The sequence below is a fragment of the Populus alba genome, chromosome 5, assembly GCF_005239225.2.
Source record: "Populus alba chromosome 5, ASM523922v2, whole genome shotgun sequence".
Classification (NCBI taxonomy): Eukaryota; Viridiplantae; Streptophyta; class Magnoliopsida; order Malpighiales; family Salicaceae; genus Populus; species Populus alba.
Window position 1 is genome coordinate 11606222 of NC_133288.1, and position 21269 is coordinate 11627490.

At 32.3% G+C, this 21269-nt stretch overlaps 1 protein-coding gene and 1 pseudogene across 5 annotated transcripts; one reads left to right on the forward strand and one right to left on the reverse strand.

Annotated features, from left to right (window-relative positions):
* The first annotated feature begins 680 nt into the window (after positions 1-680).
* LOC118045818 (uncharacterized) lies at positions 681-2431 on the forward strand (annotated as a pseudogene).
* Positions 2432-6985: 4554 nt separating this feature from the next.
* Positions 6986-13721, reverse strand: LOC118045708 (zeaxanthin epoxidase, chloroplastic). Of its 5 annotated transcripts, none has more exons than XM_035054400.2 (16): positions 13054-13720; positions 12120-12282; positions 11852-11926; positions 11538-11638; positions 11274-11389; positions 10396-10610; positions 10008-10099; positions 9210-9324; positions 9014-9117; positions 8442-8487; positions 8259-8323; positions 8057-8143; positions 7883-7937; positions 7642-7730; positions 7465-7549; positions 6986-7287 (listed from the first exon to the last, which is right to left on the reverse strand). In XM_035054400.2, the coding sequence occupies exons 1-16, from the start codon at positions 13548-13550 to the stop codon at positions 7204-7206; spliced, it is 1989 nt and encodes a 662-aa protein (XP_034910291.1). In that variant the 5' UTR covers positions 13551-13720; the 3' UTR covers positions 6986-7203. The 5 variants fall into 5 exon arrangements, 4 of the variants coding, with proteins under 4 accessions (XP_034910291.1, XP_034910289.1, XP_034910290.1 ...); XM_035054398.2 differs by having other exon boundaries at positions 7465-7552; positions 13054-13718; XM_035054399.2 differs by having other exon boundaries at positions 7465-7552; positions 10396-10607; positions 13054-13716.
* Between the last annotated feature and the right edge of the window lie 7548 nt (positions 13722-21269).

The window sequence follows — 21269 nt, forward strand, 5'->3', positions numbered from 1 at the left end:
AAAGATATTAGGAGACTCCTTATAAAGTCTAAGCTTGATCTGAAAGTTCAGATTATAAATCATGTTTGATAGCATAAAACTAGTTGGTAGGTGATTTTATATCAAAGTTTGAATTTTCTTGTGTCATTATTGCATGAATCTAATAAGTTATTTCATTAAATTCTGGAGATTATTTTCTTATTTTAAAATTTATTTATTTATTTTTTCATCATTTAATTTATTTATGGACTTATTTATTATTTTACAGTAACATTATGAATTTTTAATTAGGGTTTACACCAACTCTTTTTCATGATATTTTCTTTACTAACTATGATCACATATTTAAACTCATTATAATTTTTATTTACTTATTTCTTTTTATTTTATTTTAGATTTCTAGAGGTTTGCATATGGGATTTTCTTTCTTTTCTTTTTATTTTTTCTTGATCATTTAATATTTTTTTTTTATTAAATATCTTTTTCTAAATATAAAAAATATAAAAATTGCATTTTTAATTACGATAGGTAAATCTGTGGTATTCTGTTAATTTTTTTAATTATTTATTATTTCATCAATATTTTTTTAAGAATATGCAAAAAAAAAAAAAAAAAAAAAAAAGCGGAAATTTAAAGAAAGAACCCACGCCAAAATCGGAAACAAGCAGGCAGCACACTTTAACAGCTATAAATAGCCGACCTTTCTTAAAACAACGAAGCTCCTCCTCCGTCTATCTCTCTCTCTCTCACCCCCCCGCGCCATCCACCGGAAGTTCCTTCACTTTTTCTCCATTTCCCCTTCACATACGAATAAAATACACTCACTCAATCACTCTGTAGTCCTTTCAGCTTCTCTAGACTCCGATCCCATTAACAATACATAAAAAGAATTCCAAACAAAACACCAACCTCCTTTCCCTTTCCCCTTTTTTCTTTATCAAAACCAACCCATTTCTACCCTTTATCCCAAACTATACAACAATGGTAGACGTGGACCGGAGAATGACCGGCCTTAACCCGGCCCATATTGCTGGTTTACGACGTCTCTCTGCTCGAGCCGCTGCCCCATCAACTACAACAACACTCCCAGCTCGCAACAGCCTCCTTTCTTTCTCTTCATTAGCTGATAAAGTAATAACCCATTTGCGCAATTCTGGTATCCAAGTCCAGCCCGGTCTTACCGATTCTGAATTCGCTCGATCCGAAGCCGAGTTCGGCTTCGCTTTCCCACCTGACCTCCACGCCGTCCTCTCTGCTGGCCTCCCTGTTGGCGCAGGATTCCCCGACTGGCGCTCTGCCGGTGCACGCCTCCACCTACGCGCCTCTCTAGACCTTCCCATCGCTGCTATTTGCTTCCAAATTGCACGAAACACTTTATGGTCGAAATCTTGGGGCCCGAGACCTTCCGACCCGGAAAAAGCCTTACGGATCGCTAGAAATTCGCTTAAAAGAGCCCCTCTTTTGATTCCCATTTTTAACCATTGTTACATTCCTTGTCAGCCATCATTAGCGGGTAACCCGATTTTCTTTGTCGATGAAAATCGGATCTTTTGTTGCGGGTTGGACCTATCAGACTTTTTTGACCGTGAATATCTTTTCCGGAGCTCGAAATCTGACCCGATTATTATAAAAAAGCAAAAGTCTGTTAGTGAGAAATCTACTGGTTTATAATAATCTCTCGCGGAAGAGTTTGGATACGGGTCTGGTAAACGGGTCGAGGACACCCAGATGGGTAGAGTTTTGGAGTGACGCGGTGGTGGACAGGAGAAGGAGGAATTCAGCATCGTCTTCGTCGGGATCTTTGTCGCCGGAACGGTTTTTTGAGATGCCAAGATCCGAAATACCGAGATGGGTGGGGGATTATATACAGCAAATCGGGTCGGTTTTGAGAGAAGGCGGGTGGAGGGAGTCCGACATCGATGAAATGGTTCAAGTATCAGCTTCGGGTTTCTTTGAGGGTGAAATGGTAATTTTAGATAATCAAGCAATCCTAGATGCTTTGCTTTTGAAAGTGGATCGGTTTTCGGACTCGCTCCGCAAAGCTGGGTGGAGCTCCGAGGAAGTATCGGATGCTTTGGGGTTTGATTTTAGAGCAGAGAAGGAGAGGAAACCGGTGAAAACATTGTCGCCTGAACTTGTTGAGAAAATTGGGAAATTGGCTGAGTCGGTTTCCCGGTGATGATTAAAGTGACATCACAAATATATGTGTGTGTTTTTTATGTTTTATTTTTTTCAAGGGTTTCTCGGGGTTGGGTTTTTTTTTTTTTTTTTTTCAGATAGAAATGGGAAACTTGAGAAATTTATGTATATGGGGAAACGAGTTGTACTATGAATCGAAGCGAATGTAAGACTTGAAAGGGAGAAAAGAAAAGGAGAAGTTCAAATTTCTATATGATCCATGTTGTATAAATAATTAAATGAATATATATATAGCTGTTTTTTTGTTTTTCAATCTATGTTCTTTTCTTTGCTGCTATGGAGTAATATATTCAACTATTTTGGTGAGAGTAGAAATTATTTTTTAAAATATTAAAATAATATATTTTTTAAAATTATTTTTAATATTAATACATTAAAATGATTTAAATATATATTAAAAAAATCATATTTTTTAAAAATACATTTTTAAAAAAAACAATTAAGCTATAAGCTTTGCTAATTTGTCAAATGGATTATGAAAACAAGTGATGTTTATTGCGGGTGCTCATGTATAGAATTTGTTTGGTATTGTAATAATCATATTTTAAAGTATTTTTTATTTAAAATATATATATATATATATATATATCAAAAAAATTATTTTAATATATGTACTCAAAAAGATTTGAAAAAAAATAATTTTAAATTTTAAATTTTTTTAAATAAAATAAAAAAATAGATATGATATTATTAAAAATAGAGATATTGAATAAAGAGCTTGTGCTATATAATGGAGCTTAACTGGCTCAACTCTCTTAATCGGCAACAAGTGCACGTGTGCTCTTTATTTTATTTTTTTTAGAAAGAGAGACGTTACTGGGACCCATCCCTCTGTATCTATATATATATATATATATATATATATATATATGCAGTATGTGTTTGGGAGGTGTGAGTGGGAACAAGCAGGCCTGCAATGGGAAAATGTTAGCCGTTGCCTGCTTGCCTGGTGCCTTATAAAGAAAGACCTACTATTAGAACTTATCATATAAAGGCAAACCCAGGTGTCATACTCCGGCGTCGTTTAGCCACACAAAATTGCCGTTTTTGTTTTTGTTTCTGTCTGTGTCTGTGTGGTTTACTGTTAGCTTTTGCTTTCATATTTTTCTTTTCCAGGTTAGGAATTTCTTGGGAAAGAAAAAATAAAAAGAGAAAAAGGTGGAGAGTGGCATACAAAAATCTTGCTTGATTTTGATACAAACCAGCAAAGGCTACCCACGCGAGTGGTAAATTAGAGTAGTTTCCACTTCTTTTAAGAACGATACAAATTTTGAGTTTTGACAGGGAAAAATTGGATGCTAGTGGTCGCATTATTTTTGCTTCTCTTGGAATTTGCGATAAAGATATTGGGTTTTCAGAGGAATTGTTTTTGCATTTTAAAAAAGATATTGGGTTTTAAAAAACAATAATTGTTTTTTATATTTTTAGTTGGTTTTGACAGGTTATTATTAAAAATGAATTTTTAAAAGTAAAAAAATATATTTTAAAAAACAACTTCTACAGTAAACTCCCCACCAGTTAGCTTCCGAGGGGCACAGAAACGACAGGGATTGTTTTTACTGTCCGTGTGTGTGTTTTTTATGGGTGGAAAATTGGGATGTGAAAGAAATTGGCAGCCTGTTTTGGAAGGTAGCAGCCAGTAAAGAAATATCTAGAGTGGGGGCCACACGATGCGTGTGGGGTCCTCAAGAAGGCCCTGAGATGGGATAGTTAAGGAGGAAGCCAAAGGTGGTCTTGCACAGTTCTCACACCCCCTTGTTTTTTTATTTATTTATTTATTTTGCTTTTGGGGAAGGAGATGAGAGTGGTACCATAACGTGTTGTTTTCTTTTTGTCAATGATCAATTTGTAAACACCCGGGGAAGCATCTAATCCAGGGCGGTTGTGGGTCCACATGTGGAGGAGCGTCAAGACTGGTACGGTCTCCGGCAGAGTTTTGGATTTTTAGGTCATATAATTTTGAAACTTGAGGTCGGGCAACGGGAATAGTGGCTTCAACTTTTAAGCCCTTTTTCTGTACCAAGTTGGGCCACAGTGCTCCTGCTAGAGGTTTCTAACTTTCATGCTATGTTTGCGTTGTTGTGTTTAATGGCTTCCCTTTTGAGGTGAAAGTAAATTTCATTGCAATCACGAATCATTGAGCTCAAAAGTCGGTTTTGTTGTGTGAATTTATGGCATATTTTCTACTAGCCTTTTCAATACTAATAATATGGTTTAGTAACTTGGTCAAATTTCCATCCAAAATTATTGGGAATGCTTTCTACTTTCGTTTACTACTCTTGTGGCTTAGTTGTGTAGCATCCAATGATAGTGGAGAGGGCCATCTCTTCTTGGACTTCTAACTCCCAAATTGTTTCCATGGGATGCTGTGTTTGTGCGTTTCATGACCCTAATCTCAACCGATTTTGTGTTTATTGTCATTAGGTGATGCTAATCATATGATTATTGGTACTACCAAAATTGAGAATTGATAAGAAATATACTAAAGACAAACCATGGCCTCCCATTATTAAGCTTAGAGTGGCTGTTATCTCCAATGATGTGCCAAATGAAATGAACACGCAAAACACTTGTGGGTATTTGTTGGATTTTTCAAAACACACATATGAAAAGCTAATGATAAATTTAAAATCTTTTAAGAGTTTCAAAGATTTCGATAAACATATCTAGAGTTGTTTAGAGTTTATATAAAAATTATATGTTCTTTTTTACTTTGAATAATTACTTCAGCACTGGATTGTCACAAACCATAAGTCGTTAAAGTATCAAGCTTCTAACAATAATCCATACGAACTACCAATAAAAATCTCCTAAACCCTTTTACAAGAGAGAGATTAATATACATTAGAGTGCTAGTTTTTTTTTTTTTTTTATGTGTTTCTGTATTGTAACTCTACTTAGCTTAGATTTTTTTTTAATTAGTTTTTTCTTTCAATTTCATCTTTTAATATCGATTTGATTGAGAATTAAAATTTATAATTTGTTTTATTTACTTTTCATTAGAATTATCGTAATCTCATGGAGGGATTTTACTATACCCCTTCTCCCAAAACACTATTAATTAAAATAGTGCTTTGCTTTGTTTTTTTTTTCTTTTCAATTAATCTTTTTTTTTTGTTTAATTTCATTCTTTACTATTAATTTTTTTCTATTTAGTTATCACATTTTCATGACACAACTTTGCAGCCAGATTCACATCCAAGGTTTTTAGCTTGGCATTGCAGTCAAACTCACTTAAACTTGGATTATGTAAATTTAATAATAATAATATTATTATTAAAAATATTATTATTTTTTATTATAATGAATATTGCTAATATAATAATTAATAAATTTTAAAAAAAAAACATTATTAATATTGAAAAACAACCATAGATTTGATTTGAAGGATAAAATTAAAAACTATAAGATCTTGAGTCAGATATGTTTAATATTATTATTAATATTATTATTGTCATTATTATTAATATTATTAATAAATTTGAAAAAAAAAATATTATTACTATTGAAAAAAAACCATAGATTTGATTTGAAGAGTAAAATTAAAAATTATTGTTGTTGTTGTTGTCGTCGTTGTTGTTATTTATTTATTTATTATTATTATGATTATTAGTGTTATTCTTATTCTTAATATTTTTAATATTATTAAATTTTTTAAAAAAATATTATTACTATTAAAGAAAAACTATAAGAACTTGGATCAGACAAATTTAATATTATTACTAATATTATAAATATTTTTATTTTATTATTATTAGGAAACTAGATCCCAGAAACTTAGGTCAATCATTAGGGGCGCCAAACCCTAGTTTATAATCATTAGTATTATTTTTATTATTGTTATTGTTATTGTATCATTAATAAAAAAATTTAAAAATATTATTACTATCAAAGAAAAATCATAAATTTGATTTCAAGGGATAAAAAACTATAAGAACTTGGGTTAGATAAATTTAATATTATTATTAATATTATAAATATTTTTATTTTTATTATTATTATGGAACCGGACCCTAAAAACTTGGTCAATCATTAGGGACACCAGACCCAAGTTTATAATCATTAGTATTATTCTTATTATTCTTATTGTTATTATTATTGTATCATTATCATTATCATTATCATTAATAAGTTTTTTTTAAAAATATTATTACTATAAAAAAAATCATAAATTTGATTTCAAGGGATAAAACACTATAAGAACTTGGGTTAGACAAGTTTAATATTATTATTAATATTTATAAATATTACTATTTGTATTATAATTAATATTATAAATATTACTCTTGAGTTAGGTGTTGCAACCATACCCAAGGCTCTTGAGTCTAGTTTTGTAGATAAACCTAACGCTCTTGAATCTTAGCTTTTTTTATATATTTTTATGCCAAACTCTCTGTTTATGTTTATTAGAAACAAAACAAAATTTTTTTAATAAACTTAAGAAACTTATTGTCTATAAGTGTAAGGTTTTTCTGTATCCTAAAAATATATTGCTTAAACCCTGTAACAAATATAGTGAGGGCAATTAATGATCTTCACATTATGATCTTCATGCCTCAAAGCCTATTTGCTATAACCATTGACATTACACTTCGAGTCCGTTTTCTTCTCTTTACTTTTACATTTTAGCATAATAAAAGTGTTATAGAATAATATAAATTATATTTTAAAATTTTATTTAAAATCCTAATTGAAATGATTTTTTAACATGATATCAAAACTTTAATGAACCATATAGATTATGAGTTCGAATCTCGTCACTCTCATTTTCTTTTCTAATTAATAGCATAAAACAAATTTATATAAATTTCAAGCTTAAAGAACTTATATATAAAAAAATGATATAAATCATATCTTGATATTTATCTAAAAAATAATATAACATGCATGGATTTCCCAAATCTTGTATAAAGCTCTATACTGTAAATAAAAGAAGCAGAGTTCACTGCTCGCTGCTCCAAATAATGGCTATACAAATTACAAACTCCTGTGCTGTGCAAATAAAAATCGACCATGTTCAGAATCTTATACCGACCGAAGAACTTGGCTTTCTTCCTTCTTTTCTGAAATCTTCGGAGGAGACCTCATAACCTTAACACGAAATGTTGCCTGCACATGGAAGCTCACTATGTTTTGTCACATAGAATTTATTTGGAAACACATTCTATTGCAGGAGACGTGCTAGGACCAGCATATGTTGGTTCTGGTTCCTAGATTGCATCTGGAATATGGATTTAATCTGATTTCAGAAGAAAAGCTATGAACAGGGCAGGGATTAGTTGTCACCTTCTTGTCCGAGCCAAACTCAATCATATCTGATGGATGGAATCGAGCAGGAAAGTTCGGAGTTGCCCTACACCGTCTCCCCTCATTACTGCACATGTACAAGATTTCAATCTTACAGCACAACTCCATGATAATATATGAAATACAGGAAGATGTATCTTGATTTTCTCATCTTACTCTGTGATAAAGGTGCCATGCTCACTCCGCAAATCAATTAGGTAAAATGCACCATTTTTACAAGAGATACGAGCATGCATTTCTGAAACCTGACATTAAAAATTACAGAAAGGAACAGTTTTTTTTTTTTTTTTTCAACTTCAATGGAAAAGAACCTTACAGCTACACTTTTCCTATTCATATCGAAATAAGTTTTCCAAGGTAATCTAAGAACTCTGCAGGCATTTCAGGCCTGTGTTACCTCAGGTGCGGGTATCACTATGGACATTCCCGGAAAATCGTCATGTGACACACTCCTGCAACCACAACACAGCATCAAAAGAAGTGTCGTGTTCTGATGATCGCGGACTGCTGATGAAGCCATCCACAGAGTTGAAATTGGTCTTTTGTGATTAAATTAAATTGAAATGCATACCCAACCACACAGGGTTTGTTCTCATCCTTACTTAAACCAATAGGCTGTGAAGCAACAGCCTCTTTTCCACATGGTAAAAGAAACCACCTACAGAACAAGGAAGATTGATAATGAAAAAGCAGTTGCATCATTAGATTATCAGCCAAGAAGAAGATTCAAGGCGTTATGTTCCAAGAAGGTTGACAAGGCGCATAATCCGTACTCTCCATTAAGAGCACGCTCTAGAGCATCATCATCTTCAAACCATCTTTGCAACTGGTCGCTGGCCTATCAAAATGAATAATCATACATTAGATTCCATCACATATCAGAATCTTCCAATTTCAAGAATAAGATACAATGAGCAACAATTGAAAATAGATTTCATGCTGCTAAGGCAACATACCTTGTCTGAGAGGCGGCAGCTTAGAGACCTGCCTTCAAGTTTGGAACTGCGAAAGAAAATCAGATTTCCAGTTGAGTTAAAAGAGAGTAACATAAGAAAAGATACAATAAATGAGAAGATTATTCTTACAGAAGGAAAGAATTCTTCATTTTTTCTCAATTCTAACCACCATATGGATTTATTTTTAACACTAGTTTTTCTAGAATCCCTTATCTGTGTGATACTTCTTTCTCACTCCCAATGCTTAAAGATATCTTTTAGGATCATGAACATCCCATTAGCCCATAGCTCTAAAACGCTCACCACATAAATGCTTTAAATTTTCAGAGTCCAAAACAGAGTAAAAGAGCATGCTAAATCTCTTCATTGTGAAAACCGAATTACAGATGAGATATAGCATATGACCTCTAATATGCTATAAGCTTCTACAATCTCAAGAAAATCATGTGAACCAATAATTTATCATCTAATTGGGTTTTCAATAGATTAAGTTTTCTGTAACAAATGTATATAATAAATATCTGAGAACAAAATTGACTAGGTAGAAAAGACTTGAGTTTTCATGTTTGAACCTATTTCCACCCAAGACCCAATTGAGCATCACAGGCATTGCTATGTCAACGAAAAATCTGCCACCAACTCTTCCTGGGTGAGGTATCCGAAACTTTGTCAAGAACTGAAAACCAGGTCAAAAGGCATCATGGTTATGGACGAAAAATTCAGACTGCTTTTTTAGTTTTTTAACATGTAATCAACAAAGACACCTACCGACAGCGGACCAAGCCCTACACCCAAATACGCCTTGTATGTTGAAGCCATAATCGCCGCCATTCTTGCCATTCCATGGATAATGGCCACTCGGAGTCTTCTAGCATTCTCATAGCTGTGGAAAGAAGAAAGTGTGAGTCAACTAAATAAAGCCATTGGTTAAAAAAACACCCATCATATATATTTATACACACAAAACACCGTGTCAGTCAGAATCTGAATGTAGATCAATCCATGCTAACCAGTGTCCTAAATTCTAATGTACTAAATAGCATGCAACATCCTGCAAACTATTCAAATTAGAGGATCTTCCATGGTGAGTGGCAACACCATAATCTAAGAAAGAGAGACGCAAAAAATGGCAGGGAAAATAGTTTATAAATGCCTAGTTTTTATCAGTTAACATTGTTTACCCATGATACATCATAGTCTGTTCACACAAAGCTTTGCATACTTTTACACCGAAGATACTTTACAGAAAACTAGAATGGGAATTTCATGAAGATTAAGATTCAAATATAATTGGATGATTTCTTTGAGATGAATCCATTTCAAGGATCAGCAAATTGTTCCCTAGATAATTATTTTTTAAGTGGGTTTTTCCATGGTCACTACTTAAGGGCAACAAAACTCAAGACTATTTTGAACAAAGCCTTAAGCTCAAAATTCCTGAGATGCCTTCCAAATGTCCACAGGAATGATTTCCACTTCATCTCCGATTATTCTCCTATCAGGACATTATAACAGCCTTGAAATTTAAGCATTTCCAAATTATTTTAAAAATAACTAACATGTTACCTCCTTAGTGATGAAATAACGTCAACAGAGGTTCCTGATTCAACACTTTGTTTCCATGCTTTATCAAGCTCCAATGCAAGTTGGTAGCTATCCTGCCATATTGAAATATGGAGTTCATTTAGGTGTATTTTTGAGATTGTTCATTTGACTCATTTATTTATGTGAGAAAAGAAAATTGTGATGTCTAGAGGATGTAGAGAGATAAATGTTTTTCAGCAAAGAAGACACATACCAAAATTCTGGAAGCATTAGAGAATTACACAGGAGGCCAACGTTAATATGTGATACATTCCTTGGCAATGTTTACATATTTGAAGGTAAAAACTACAAGAGAAAGCTTCGGTCCAGATTCACAGTTAGGATCAAACAAAGAGAAATTAAGGTATACCTCAATGGCCATGCATCCCCCTTGACCCATATTCGGTTGCATGGCATGGACAGAATCCCCAAGCAAGGTCACACAACCCCTTCCCCAAGTAAGAATGGGTTCCCTGTCATATATATCACGTCGAAGAATGGCATCTTCATCTGTGGCCAGTATCAAATCTATCACATTATCACACCAACCCTCAAATATTTTCAACAGCCGATCCTTTTTACCTGCCGAAATATCAATCAGTATTAGAAACTGGCATTAGAAAATGATAAAAAACTTTCACCACAGTGACCAGTAAAAGGACAAATACTTGAAATATAACCTAATCCTTATCACTCACTCACGAGATGAATTCATCAAAATTGGCTTAATTTAAAGTGCGCTTTGTTAGTTCAAACGAAGAGGTGTCACTTCCCTCCACCACAGTGATCAGTAAAAGGACAAATACTTGAAATATAACTTGAGCAACATACAGCAAAAATATTATTTATTTCCCAAAACCCTCTTTTCTAAAAGGAAGGCCTTCCTGTTGTAAATTTACCAAGCAGTTAGCTTCTTCATAACAGACTACATTCCACAATCATTTTTGCTAACAACACAAGTTGCTATAGTATGACAAGCACATCTTAGCCTTGTTACTTTCAGTTTATGACTTCTCAGTTGAATGCATAGACTTTTGTCAGATGCAACCATTTGTGTTTTTTAAAAAGGAGTTATGTGAATTTGAATGATCGATTGTGTTGTCATGCCAAACAAAAATATGTTGCATGAAATTAATTTTATTTCTACTGAACACTAAAAGCTGATGTTTCAACTGTATAAATTTGTCAATAAAATTTCCTGTTCAGAGCATGCTTATAATGAATCTAGAGCATCGGAAAAGTATCTACCACGGGGGCCATCCATGCCACCAGGTTGTTCCTTGTGAAATGCATACCACTGCATCTTTCCAGCACCCACATCTGAAGACACGAAGTATTGTTTGTGACCCAAAAATACACGATACCTTCAGGGAAAAACTCAAAGTAAGCATCCAGACCAAACACAATTCAACTAATACAAAATGTACACTCCACTAAATCCTAACTAGGTAAACTGTGACAGAAAAAAAGCGGCGTATGGTGGAAAGTTGGTATGCAATGAATGAAACATACCCAACAGTCTCGATATCGACAGGCACAAAATCTGCTATACCAGTATAACATGTATAGCCTGAGTACACTGCTTCCTTTGGTCCAAATAAGTTCTTCCTCACCTGTGCACAAGACAAACATAAGATATTCAAAATCACACTGAAGTGCATAGCTCCAGAACACTAGAGACTGCACGTGTAACGGAACTTTCATACACTCTACTTCAATTGTGGCAGTTGGCTGGTAGCATTGGTTGAGATCATTCAAAAGAGAATTGTTATCTTTTATAAAATCTGGTTTCAAAGGGATAATGAAAGTACTTGACATAGTATTACCTTTGACCATATTCCATCAGCACCCACTAGGAGATCACCTTCAAATTGTTGTCCATTCTCGAGCACCACAGTGATCTAAACTTGTAAAATTTAAAAGAACAATTAAATGAATGTGAAAACTCAAGAAGCATACAAGATGCTTTTAAGTAACAAACCAGCAAGTCAAATGAATATTTGGTTGAGCAAGAAACGAAAACCAGAAAGAACTCTCATTGAGGGAAGATTTTGCCGAAAGGACAATCTTCAACAAATCAGCAGTTCATACTACCTTATTCCCATCATCCTGAAAACTAACAACATTACTATCATTAAGAATCACATCATCTCCAACTGCACGAGCTAGGATTTGTTGCAAAGTCATTCGGCTAATAACTCTTGTGACAGGAAGCCCTCTTTCTGCTGCTGGAGTGAAGGTATCAAACTTGACATACCTGGTACCATTCTTCATTCAATGTCAATTGAAACTAACACTTGCATCAGACAGGGTATCCAAAAACAATAATTTCTGAAACGGTAATTTTTGTTAATAACACAAGACTTTTCTTCTATTCTATAAACTGCAAGTGGTCCATGTCTACCAATAATCATTTTTTAATAGTACAAGACTTTGCTTAGAAATTCACATCGTCAGTTGACGCCAAAATATGATGATCACATAAGTATTATTGGCAAACTTCCCTAGCGTACCAAAGAAAGAAAAAGAAGTTTCATTTTCAGAAGCATTAAGCTGGAAATAAAACAAAGGTTGGATTTTTTTTTTTTTTTAAGCTAACTATCCAATTCTAGTTGATTAAAAGGAAATTCATAACACCAAAACAAATACAAACAGAACAAGCTCGGGATATAGCCAAATGAATCTCAATACAAATGCAAAATTTATCCTCATATATCAGTTTCACATTTTTGAAGTGTTCAAAACTTAACTTGCCAATCGCCATGCCCATAAACTTCAACTGCTACTGTAAAAACAAATGCCAGCAGCAAGAAAAACAAACCAAGTAATTTCATCAAATTCGATCACCATGGATGCAGCAAACCACAACTACCAAGGTTCAGTTTCTTTAAACATAACCAAAAGGGCCATAAACGTAAGATTGAGAGGGCCAACCGCAAAGCTATAAACTAAAAATGAAAACAAATACCAAATGAAGGGAAAACAAGCAAGGACATGCATATAGGATTAAAGGTTGGAAACAACATACCAAGTACCAGAAACCCCATCAACAAGTCCATTAATCCTATCACCAGTGATACAGCCAGCTCTCATAACCTCTTCAGCAACCTCTAAATCAATAGCTTCCAAAGCAGCTAATGCATTGCTCTGTATCTGAATTGGACCTCTATATTGTCCTTCTCCTCTTACCGCACTCAAATCCTTCTCAAAAACCATCACCTCAAACCCTTTCCTTTTTGCTGCCAACGCAAAAACCAGCCCTCCAATTCCACCACCAGCAACAAGAACCTTTAACTTCCTTTGTTCTGACTGTTTCCCTCTTGATTCACTCACAGCATGTGCCTCGGTCACTACAGCATTCACTTGTGTCAATTTCTTAGCACTACTTGTCTTGGTTTTGAAGTTGTAGTTACAGTGCATGGAAGACGAGGATTCTACGGATGAGCTGCTAAAGATTGGAACTGGAAAGTGGGTTCTTGAGAAAACAGCCGTTGGAGTGTTGCAAAACAAAGTTGAAGATGCCATTTTTCTTGAGTCTTTCTTGTTCTGTATTCACCGGGAATGTTCAAAACAAAGATTAAAATGTGTACGGACACTAATCTTTGCAAGGAAAATGGATGTCATGCTGTTACTCTTTTTTATGCCAGTAGCTTGCCTTTGAGAAGGGAAGTGCTGTTTTTTTATAAAAAAAAAAAAATTAAAAAAATTGGTGGGGTTCGAGAGATTTTGAGCCACTCCATGATGTTTGAAGCAACAAATATGGAACACCAATCCCATAGATTGTGAAGCCATGTGTCAAACTATGCGTAAACTTTATACACGAAAACTATATATATATATATATATATGCTCTTCTAACCTTTACTATATTTTTAAACCCAAACACGCTCAGATATGGTGGCCGTTTCCGTTAACTAATATTATTAATAATATATTATTATTAAACAACTCTTTTTGAAAAAAATTCTATTTATGCTTCTTTCTTTTCTTTTCTTTTCTTTTTTTCAAAAAAATTGAGATCTTCTACTATGTTGTGATTTGAAGCATGGAAGAGTCCAATTGGATAATTACATTATATATTGTAGCCTATTATTAATCAATATACCACAACTAAAAAGAATCCATGACTAATGAGCTGGAGCTCCTGCAACTTGTGTTGTTTTTTCTTTAAAAAAAAAAAAAATTGTTTTGAGTACAGATTTTTTTACTATATATATATATATATATATATAAACAGTATCAATGTAATAAATGATTCAATATATTTGGCATGTAAAAAACGTATTTAGGAGTAGCAGTACAAATTTGGTTATGTTTTTATTATGAGGACTATTGATTGGACTAAATTATTCATGACAACTCAACTGGTATTGTATTTGATATGCATTGAACTGGACTGCACTGGATAATTTTTTTTATTTTATGTTTTTCAGAAGAAACACTCAACCCGGGATTTAGATCATTTTGAATTTAAAAAATAAAAAAATAATAATTTGACCCGCTAAATAAAAAATTTGAATCAACTTGCATCCAATTAATCCAAGATAAACCCGAGTTGACTTTCTTGGTTGACGACCCAAGTCTACCCATAGGTTAATTCTCAAAATGAGTTTTAAAATAATAATAATCATTATTTTTATCCTTATATTGACCTAGGTCAATAACCAACTTGAACAGTGACCCGAGTCTTGCTCTAAGATGACTCTCGAGTCAGGTTTTAAAACTATAATAATAATTATTTATATCCTTAAGTTTACATGGATCAATAATCAACTAGACCTATGACATAGGCTTTACTCTAGATCAATTTTTAATTTAGATTTTAAAAATTATAATAATATTATTTTAATTTTTATACTAACATGAATCAACCAGGTTAATCCTTGTGAAGAGAAGTGGTCAAGCTTGTCCTACCTCTTTTTATGGAACAAAAAATTCCTTACTAGAATATCCTTGGACAAGCCACAATAGATTTTTATATTATTCAAAGATGCACCAAACAAGTTCATAAAAAAATTATCATATCTAATTTATCTTTGTCCAACATACCAAATATTACCCAAGAGAATGTTTTTTAGGTAGTATCTGGTTGCTAGCAAGGATAAAAGATATAAAAACAATGTAGATATAAATGTGTTTAGTTAAAGAATCAGAGATAATAAATAAAAATAAATATGTCTGTAAAATAATTTTAAAATAAATTTTTATATTTTTAAAACAAGAGATATAAAAAAGACATGTCTCTAAAGATAATATTTATTTATTTTTTATCTATAAAATATCATTTTAAAATATCTTAATCCAAAAAATTTATTCAACTAAAGCATGTAAACATAAAAAATAATTATTAGTATAGTTTTTAAACCTGACCTAGGGTAAGGCCTAGGTCATGGAGTTAAGAGGGTCAATTTAAGTTGATCCATTTTTTAAATGATCAAAATGACATTATTTTGAACAAATTTTTTTTTTTAAAAAAAAATCAACAAGTTTTTGATTTGAGATTTGACCTAGGTCAACTATGTAATGGGTTGTCTTGGGTTTTTGAGCCGGTCACGCCGAGTCAAATTTTTTTTTTTTTTTCTTAAACTCGAATTGATCGAAGCCCTGGATCAGATTTTATAACTATAATTATTATATTATTATTAATTTCAATACTCAATATGAATTAAAATAAAATAAATTATATGTAATTATTTTTTTTAAAAAAATATAAGTTTAATGGTAATATATATTAAGAATAAATATTTTTTAATTATTTTTTTTATCATTGAATAAATATCTAGAGATAATTATTTTTTTAAAAAAATCACTACAAAACAATTTTATTTTGATTTTGATTTTTTCTTATCTTGAAATATTAAAGCCATGAAAAATGAATAATATGTTAACGTGCTGCATTTGGTCACTTGAAAGAAATATCAACAAAAAGAATTAATTAAGCATAACAATATACAATGTTTTATAATTATTATTTTTATTAACATGAGTGTCCAGATCAGCTTGCTTATATTTCAATTAATTTTATAAGTCCTGAAATTAATAAATATGTAAATCTTTAACAATTATTATATTAACAACCACATGACTCGAACATGAAATTATAAAAATAAACCTTTTAATTTTAAGATCTTACAATTAGATGACCTACTATATGATTATTATTAATAATATGAAAGTGTGATCTTTTCGTGAATAAAATAATCGGACATGAGGAGTCAATTAAGTCTAGTTGGTTGACCGAACGAGCAAAAAGGCCTGAACTAACCAATTAGACTTAGACCTATCTTATTTGAGGTAGAAACCAGTGATTGCATTCACAAAATGATAGTGGGCGGCAGTGCACATAAAATATTTTAGGGTATTGTAGCTGTTTTTTTTAAAAATATTTTATTTAAAAAATATATTAAAATAATATTTTTTTATTTTGTTAAAAATTATTTTTAATATCAATAAATTAATTTTTTTTTCCTCATCTCTGTTTAAAATAAAACACGCGGGCAATTAAGTAAGCAAATGTTAGAGTGTTCAAAAAAACCGATTAACCAAAAAAACCAAGAAAACTGATAAAAAATTAACCGAAAACTGAACCAAGATAGAAAACCGATTGTTAAAACAATAAAATCTTGCCGGTTCGGTTCGGTTCTAGTTTGACCACTTAAACCGGTGAACCGAACCAGTAATATAAATACCACACACAAACACAATCACTCAGTAACCCTAATTAACATTTTGAACTGAAGCCACCGCCCACACCAAAGACTCAAAGAGCAAAGAGCCAAAGACGATTTATCGTCTTCTCCCTTTTGCTGTTCTGCATCTATCTTGCCCTTCACCTTTAAATTTCATCCTTCCTCTTCTCCCTTTCACACCTGTCTTTTCCATCAATTTGCATCCTTCCTCTGTCTTCCCTTCTGCATCTGTCTTGCCCCCTGCTTCTCTCTTCACTTGCAGTAGAACGATAGGGCTCCTCCATTGGTAAGTTTATCTTTGTGTGCTTAACTACTTATAAGTTCAACTTTTAGTTTCAAACTTTGATGCTTCTCTGACCTCTGCTTCTCTTTTTTTTATCCTCAGGTTCCCCCCCTTTCCATTTAATCAACAGCTAGGGTTTTTGCATCTTTCTTCAAGTTCGCCCCTTTTTCCCCGCCCATCTCCTTTCTGTTAATTTATGTTGGTATTGAAATATGCTTGTTATAGTTTTTCTGTTTGATTATCAATTAGTCAATTAGTCAAATGTGTTTGTCATCTGTTACAACATTTTTTTTCATGTTTATCGCCTGTCGGGTGAATGAGTGAATCTGTTTTATCATGATTATCGGGAATTGGGTTTTTTCTAAACCAAAAAGAATTGAGTTTTTTCATGACTGTTCCTTCATTTTTGGTTCCCATAGCACAATCTCGTTATCAACACTCTGAGTTGTGCAAAACAATTTACAAGGATAAGCATGAATGTCACTGCAAATTCCCAGCTAGGGAAAATGCATAGATCAAGGGTGTCAGATTAGTATTCATTTTAAAAAAGAATTATGATTCTTAGATCGATTTAAGTCCAATTTTCCGGTTCACACAATTTTCTCACAACTGCCACTGTCAGCTTCTCAAATGAAGTTATTGATGGTTATTTTGAGGATTCAGGTATATCATCTGCTTGAAGTATTTTAATCTAGGATCCCAAACTATTCACATCTTTCTAGGGGATGGTAAATGAGAGTTGGCATTATACATAATACTAAACTCCTCCAATGCTACAGTACAACCAAAAGAAGTAGAATTTGTTGCAGCAGTGATAAATTTTAAATTCTACACAAAATTTTAAAGAGACTAAAAAACAAAACTAGTTCATTAATTGCTGCACAGGCAAATATACAAGGCATCTTTTTCAATTGATTTTTTTAGATCACAAAACACACTTTTAGTTTTAGTTCCAGTTCAATTAATAGCTGCAAATAATATTTTTTTTATTATTTTATAATCTGCTTTAATTTCAGATGGATAATCGGAAAGATCGTACACCAATTGAATCAAATCCTTTAAGTTCAGACCCCAATTCTTTTCCTATTCCAGTTCTAGTTCTAGTTGCTACTTATAGTACAAATAGCAACACTAAAAGTGAAGGTAATCCAGCTTCTAGATCTAATAAAAGAAAAAAAATCTTAGATTTGGGATCACTTTAAAAAATTAGATAGTAATGTTAAGGCTCCTAGGGCTGCATGTATGTATTGTGGAAAAGACTATGCATGCCATACTATACTTAATGGGACTAGTAACATGTGGAGTCATCTATATTTATGCAAAAAGTTTTCTTTTGTAATTGATCAAAAACAAAAAACTTTAGTCTTACAACCTAGGCCTATAATAAAAAAGGGGTAATAATGGAGAGAAAAATCTAGTGACTATTAAGGCGGTGGGTTATAGTTATGAAGAGTTTATGAAAGCTCTAGGAAAAATGATTATACTTTGATGAGCTACCTTTTAACTTTGTTGAAAACTAAGGATTTAAATCATTTTGTCAAGTAATGCAACCTAGATTTGATGTTCCTTCTCGTTTGACGATTTAGAGAGATTGTTTAAAAATTTATGTAATTGAGAAGGAAAAATTAAAAAAAGCTCTTAAAGATCAACGTGTATGTTTAACAACCGATACTTGGACATCAATCCAAAATATTAATTATATGTGTTTGACTGCCCATTGGATTGATGAAGGTTGGAACTTGAATAAAAGAATTCTAAACTTTTTGTCAAGTTTCTAATCATAAAGGTGAAACAATTGGCCAAACAATTGAGAGTTGTTTGTTGGAATGGGGAATTGATAACATTTTAACAGTTACAGTTGACAATACAAGTTCAAATAATTTGACAATAAAATATTTGAAGAGAGTAATAAGTAATTGGACAACTAATATATTGTCAAATGACTTCATGCATGTTAGATGATGTTGTGCACATATTGTTAATTTTATTGTATGTGCGGGATTGAAAGATATTGATGATTCAGTTGTTAAGGAGAATGTAGTGAGGTTTGTTAGATCTTCTCCTTCTAGACAACTTGTTTTTAACCAATGTGCAAAGAGGTTGAAAATTAGGAGTAAAAAATCTGTTTGCTTGGATGTTGCAACTAGATGAAACTCTACATATATGATGCTAGATGCAGCTGATAAATTTGATGTGGTTTTTATGAGGTTAGAAAAAACCAATCCTAGGTATTTGAGTTACTTTGAGGTTGATTCAAAAGGAAAACAAAAAAACTTAGGTCCTCCTTTTTTAGAAGATTGGAAAAAGGCTAGATCTTTTGTCAAGTTCTTGAAACTATTTTACATGGTTACATTGAAATTTTCTGGCTCATTGTATGTGACATCTAATTCTTTCTTTCATGAATTGATTTCCATGCATACAAGCATATCTCAACTTTGTAGAAGTGAAGATGTTTATGTACGTAAAATGACCAAAAATATGATGGCAAAGTATAAAAAATATTGGGGGGATCAAGATACACAAAAATTTTTGTTGTTTGTGGCTGTTGTGTTAGATCCACGTTTCAAATTGAAGTATGTGAGATTTTGTTTTGGAAAATTGTATGATGTTAAAGAGGCTGAAAATTTTACAATTAAGGTTAAAAACACTTTGCTAAGGTTGTTTGAGCATTATATGAATGTTGATGAGAATGTTGAGGTTGTTCATGGTGTTGGAACTAGTATAAATGAAAATGTTAATGTTGATTTAATGGTGGTAAATGATGATATGTTGGATGACTTAACTTCTCAATTCAAAAAACATTTAGAGGAAGAAGGCGGTATACAAAAAAAAAAAAAAAAAAGAGGTTGAGAGGTATTTGAGTGATGATTGTGAGGATCCTAATGATTTTAAATTAGATATTTTGGGTTGATGGAGGTGTAATGCTACAAAATACAAGATTCTTTCTAAGGTGGCACAACACGTGTTAGCTATTCCGGTATCTTACAATTGTTTCTGAAGCAGCTTTCAGTACTGGTGGTCGTATTTTAGATCCATTTTAAAGCTCTTTATCTCCATCAACAGTGCAAGCACTGGTTTGTTGTCAGAATTGGTTGAGTTTAGCATCAATTCCAATCAACATCAGCAACTACATGGATTATATTGAAAATTCTGAGATGATTGAGTTAGGTAATTTCTTTTACAAATTTAAATGTAGTTATTTTATAATATCATTTATTTACATATGTTTAATCTAACTTTTTAATTTATGTTTTTGTAAAATTTGGTGAAAGTTTAAAAATCTTAACTGATTGTTTGTAAGCAGTATTGGTGACTTGGTGCAATTTTGGAATATAATTGTTCTGGGTAATTAATTTACTTTACCTTGTTAATTCCCTTTAACATTTTGCATACTTAATTTAATTCTTTCAATAGTTGAACGCTAATATGTTGCTAATTTGCTAGTGTGTGTGTGTGTGTGTGTGTGTGTGTGTATTATCCTTACTGGAATTTTTGGATGCCCATGTTGTTGTTGCTGGAATTTTTGGATGCTGGAGTTGTGTTTTTTTCTTCAATTTATGCCGGATGTTTATGATAATTTATTGTTGGTTGCTAATGTATTCGCTTGTTAATGTTAACTTTTCTAGTGCAAACAAACTTTTAATTTAAGGTGTTCAAATTTGATCATGCATCTTGCATATTGAAATTGATTTATTGCATTGTATCTGTCAAATTGAATTCATGTCTAAATTCATGTGAAGAATTAAATGGTTTACATTCCTTGGATATATGATTTTCTCAGCATAGCTCACTGCCTGTAAAGTGTAAACCATTTGAACAACTTCAGGTTTATAAACCAGGAAACAAAACATGAAAAATAAATTTATTTGTCATTAGTCTTGTGATGCCCCTTGAATTTGAAGCTGTCTACATATGCATTAACCTGAAAGGAGAAGAAAAGTTCGGAGTGACTAGGAGAAGAAAGGTTTGCAGATAGCACTTCCACATTACATGCATATTGAAAGATAAGTGTTCAGTAGGGAATTCCCGTTTATGGCAGTTAGCCAAGTTGTGAATTAATTCAGGTTTCTATAAATTTTAAAACTCAATTTACTATAAGGCTAAGCGAAATTAAAAAAAAAAAAAAACAAAAAAAAAACCCATAAATGAAGGGATTTTGGTTTCCTAGTTTTTTTTATAAAAAAAAAAACTGATTTAATGAAGGGATTAGGTTTCTCGGTTTTTTCCAAAAAAACCTGATTCAACTGAACTAGACCGGCTCGGTTTGAACCG

Excerpts from the sequence above, each read along its gene's own strand:
- LOC118045708 (XM_035054398.2), bottom strand. The coding sequence starts at position 13,550 with ATGGCATCTTCAACTTTGTTTTGCAACACTCCAACGGCTGTTTTCTCA. Across the intron at positions 8,324-8,441 it reads GCTGCCGCCTCTCAGACAAG|GCCAGCGACCAGTTGCAAAG; the intron begins GTATGTTGCCTT and ends TCATTTTGATAG. Across the intron at positions 8,144-8,258 it reads GAGCGTGCTCTTAATGGAGA|GTGGTTTCTTTTACCATGTG; the intron begins GTACGGATTATG and ends CTTGTTCTGTAG.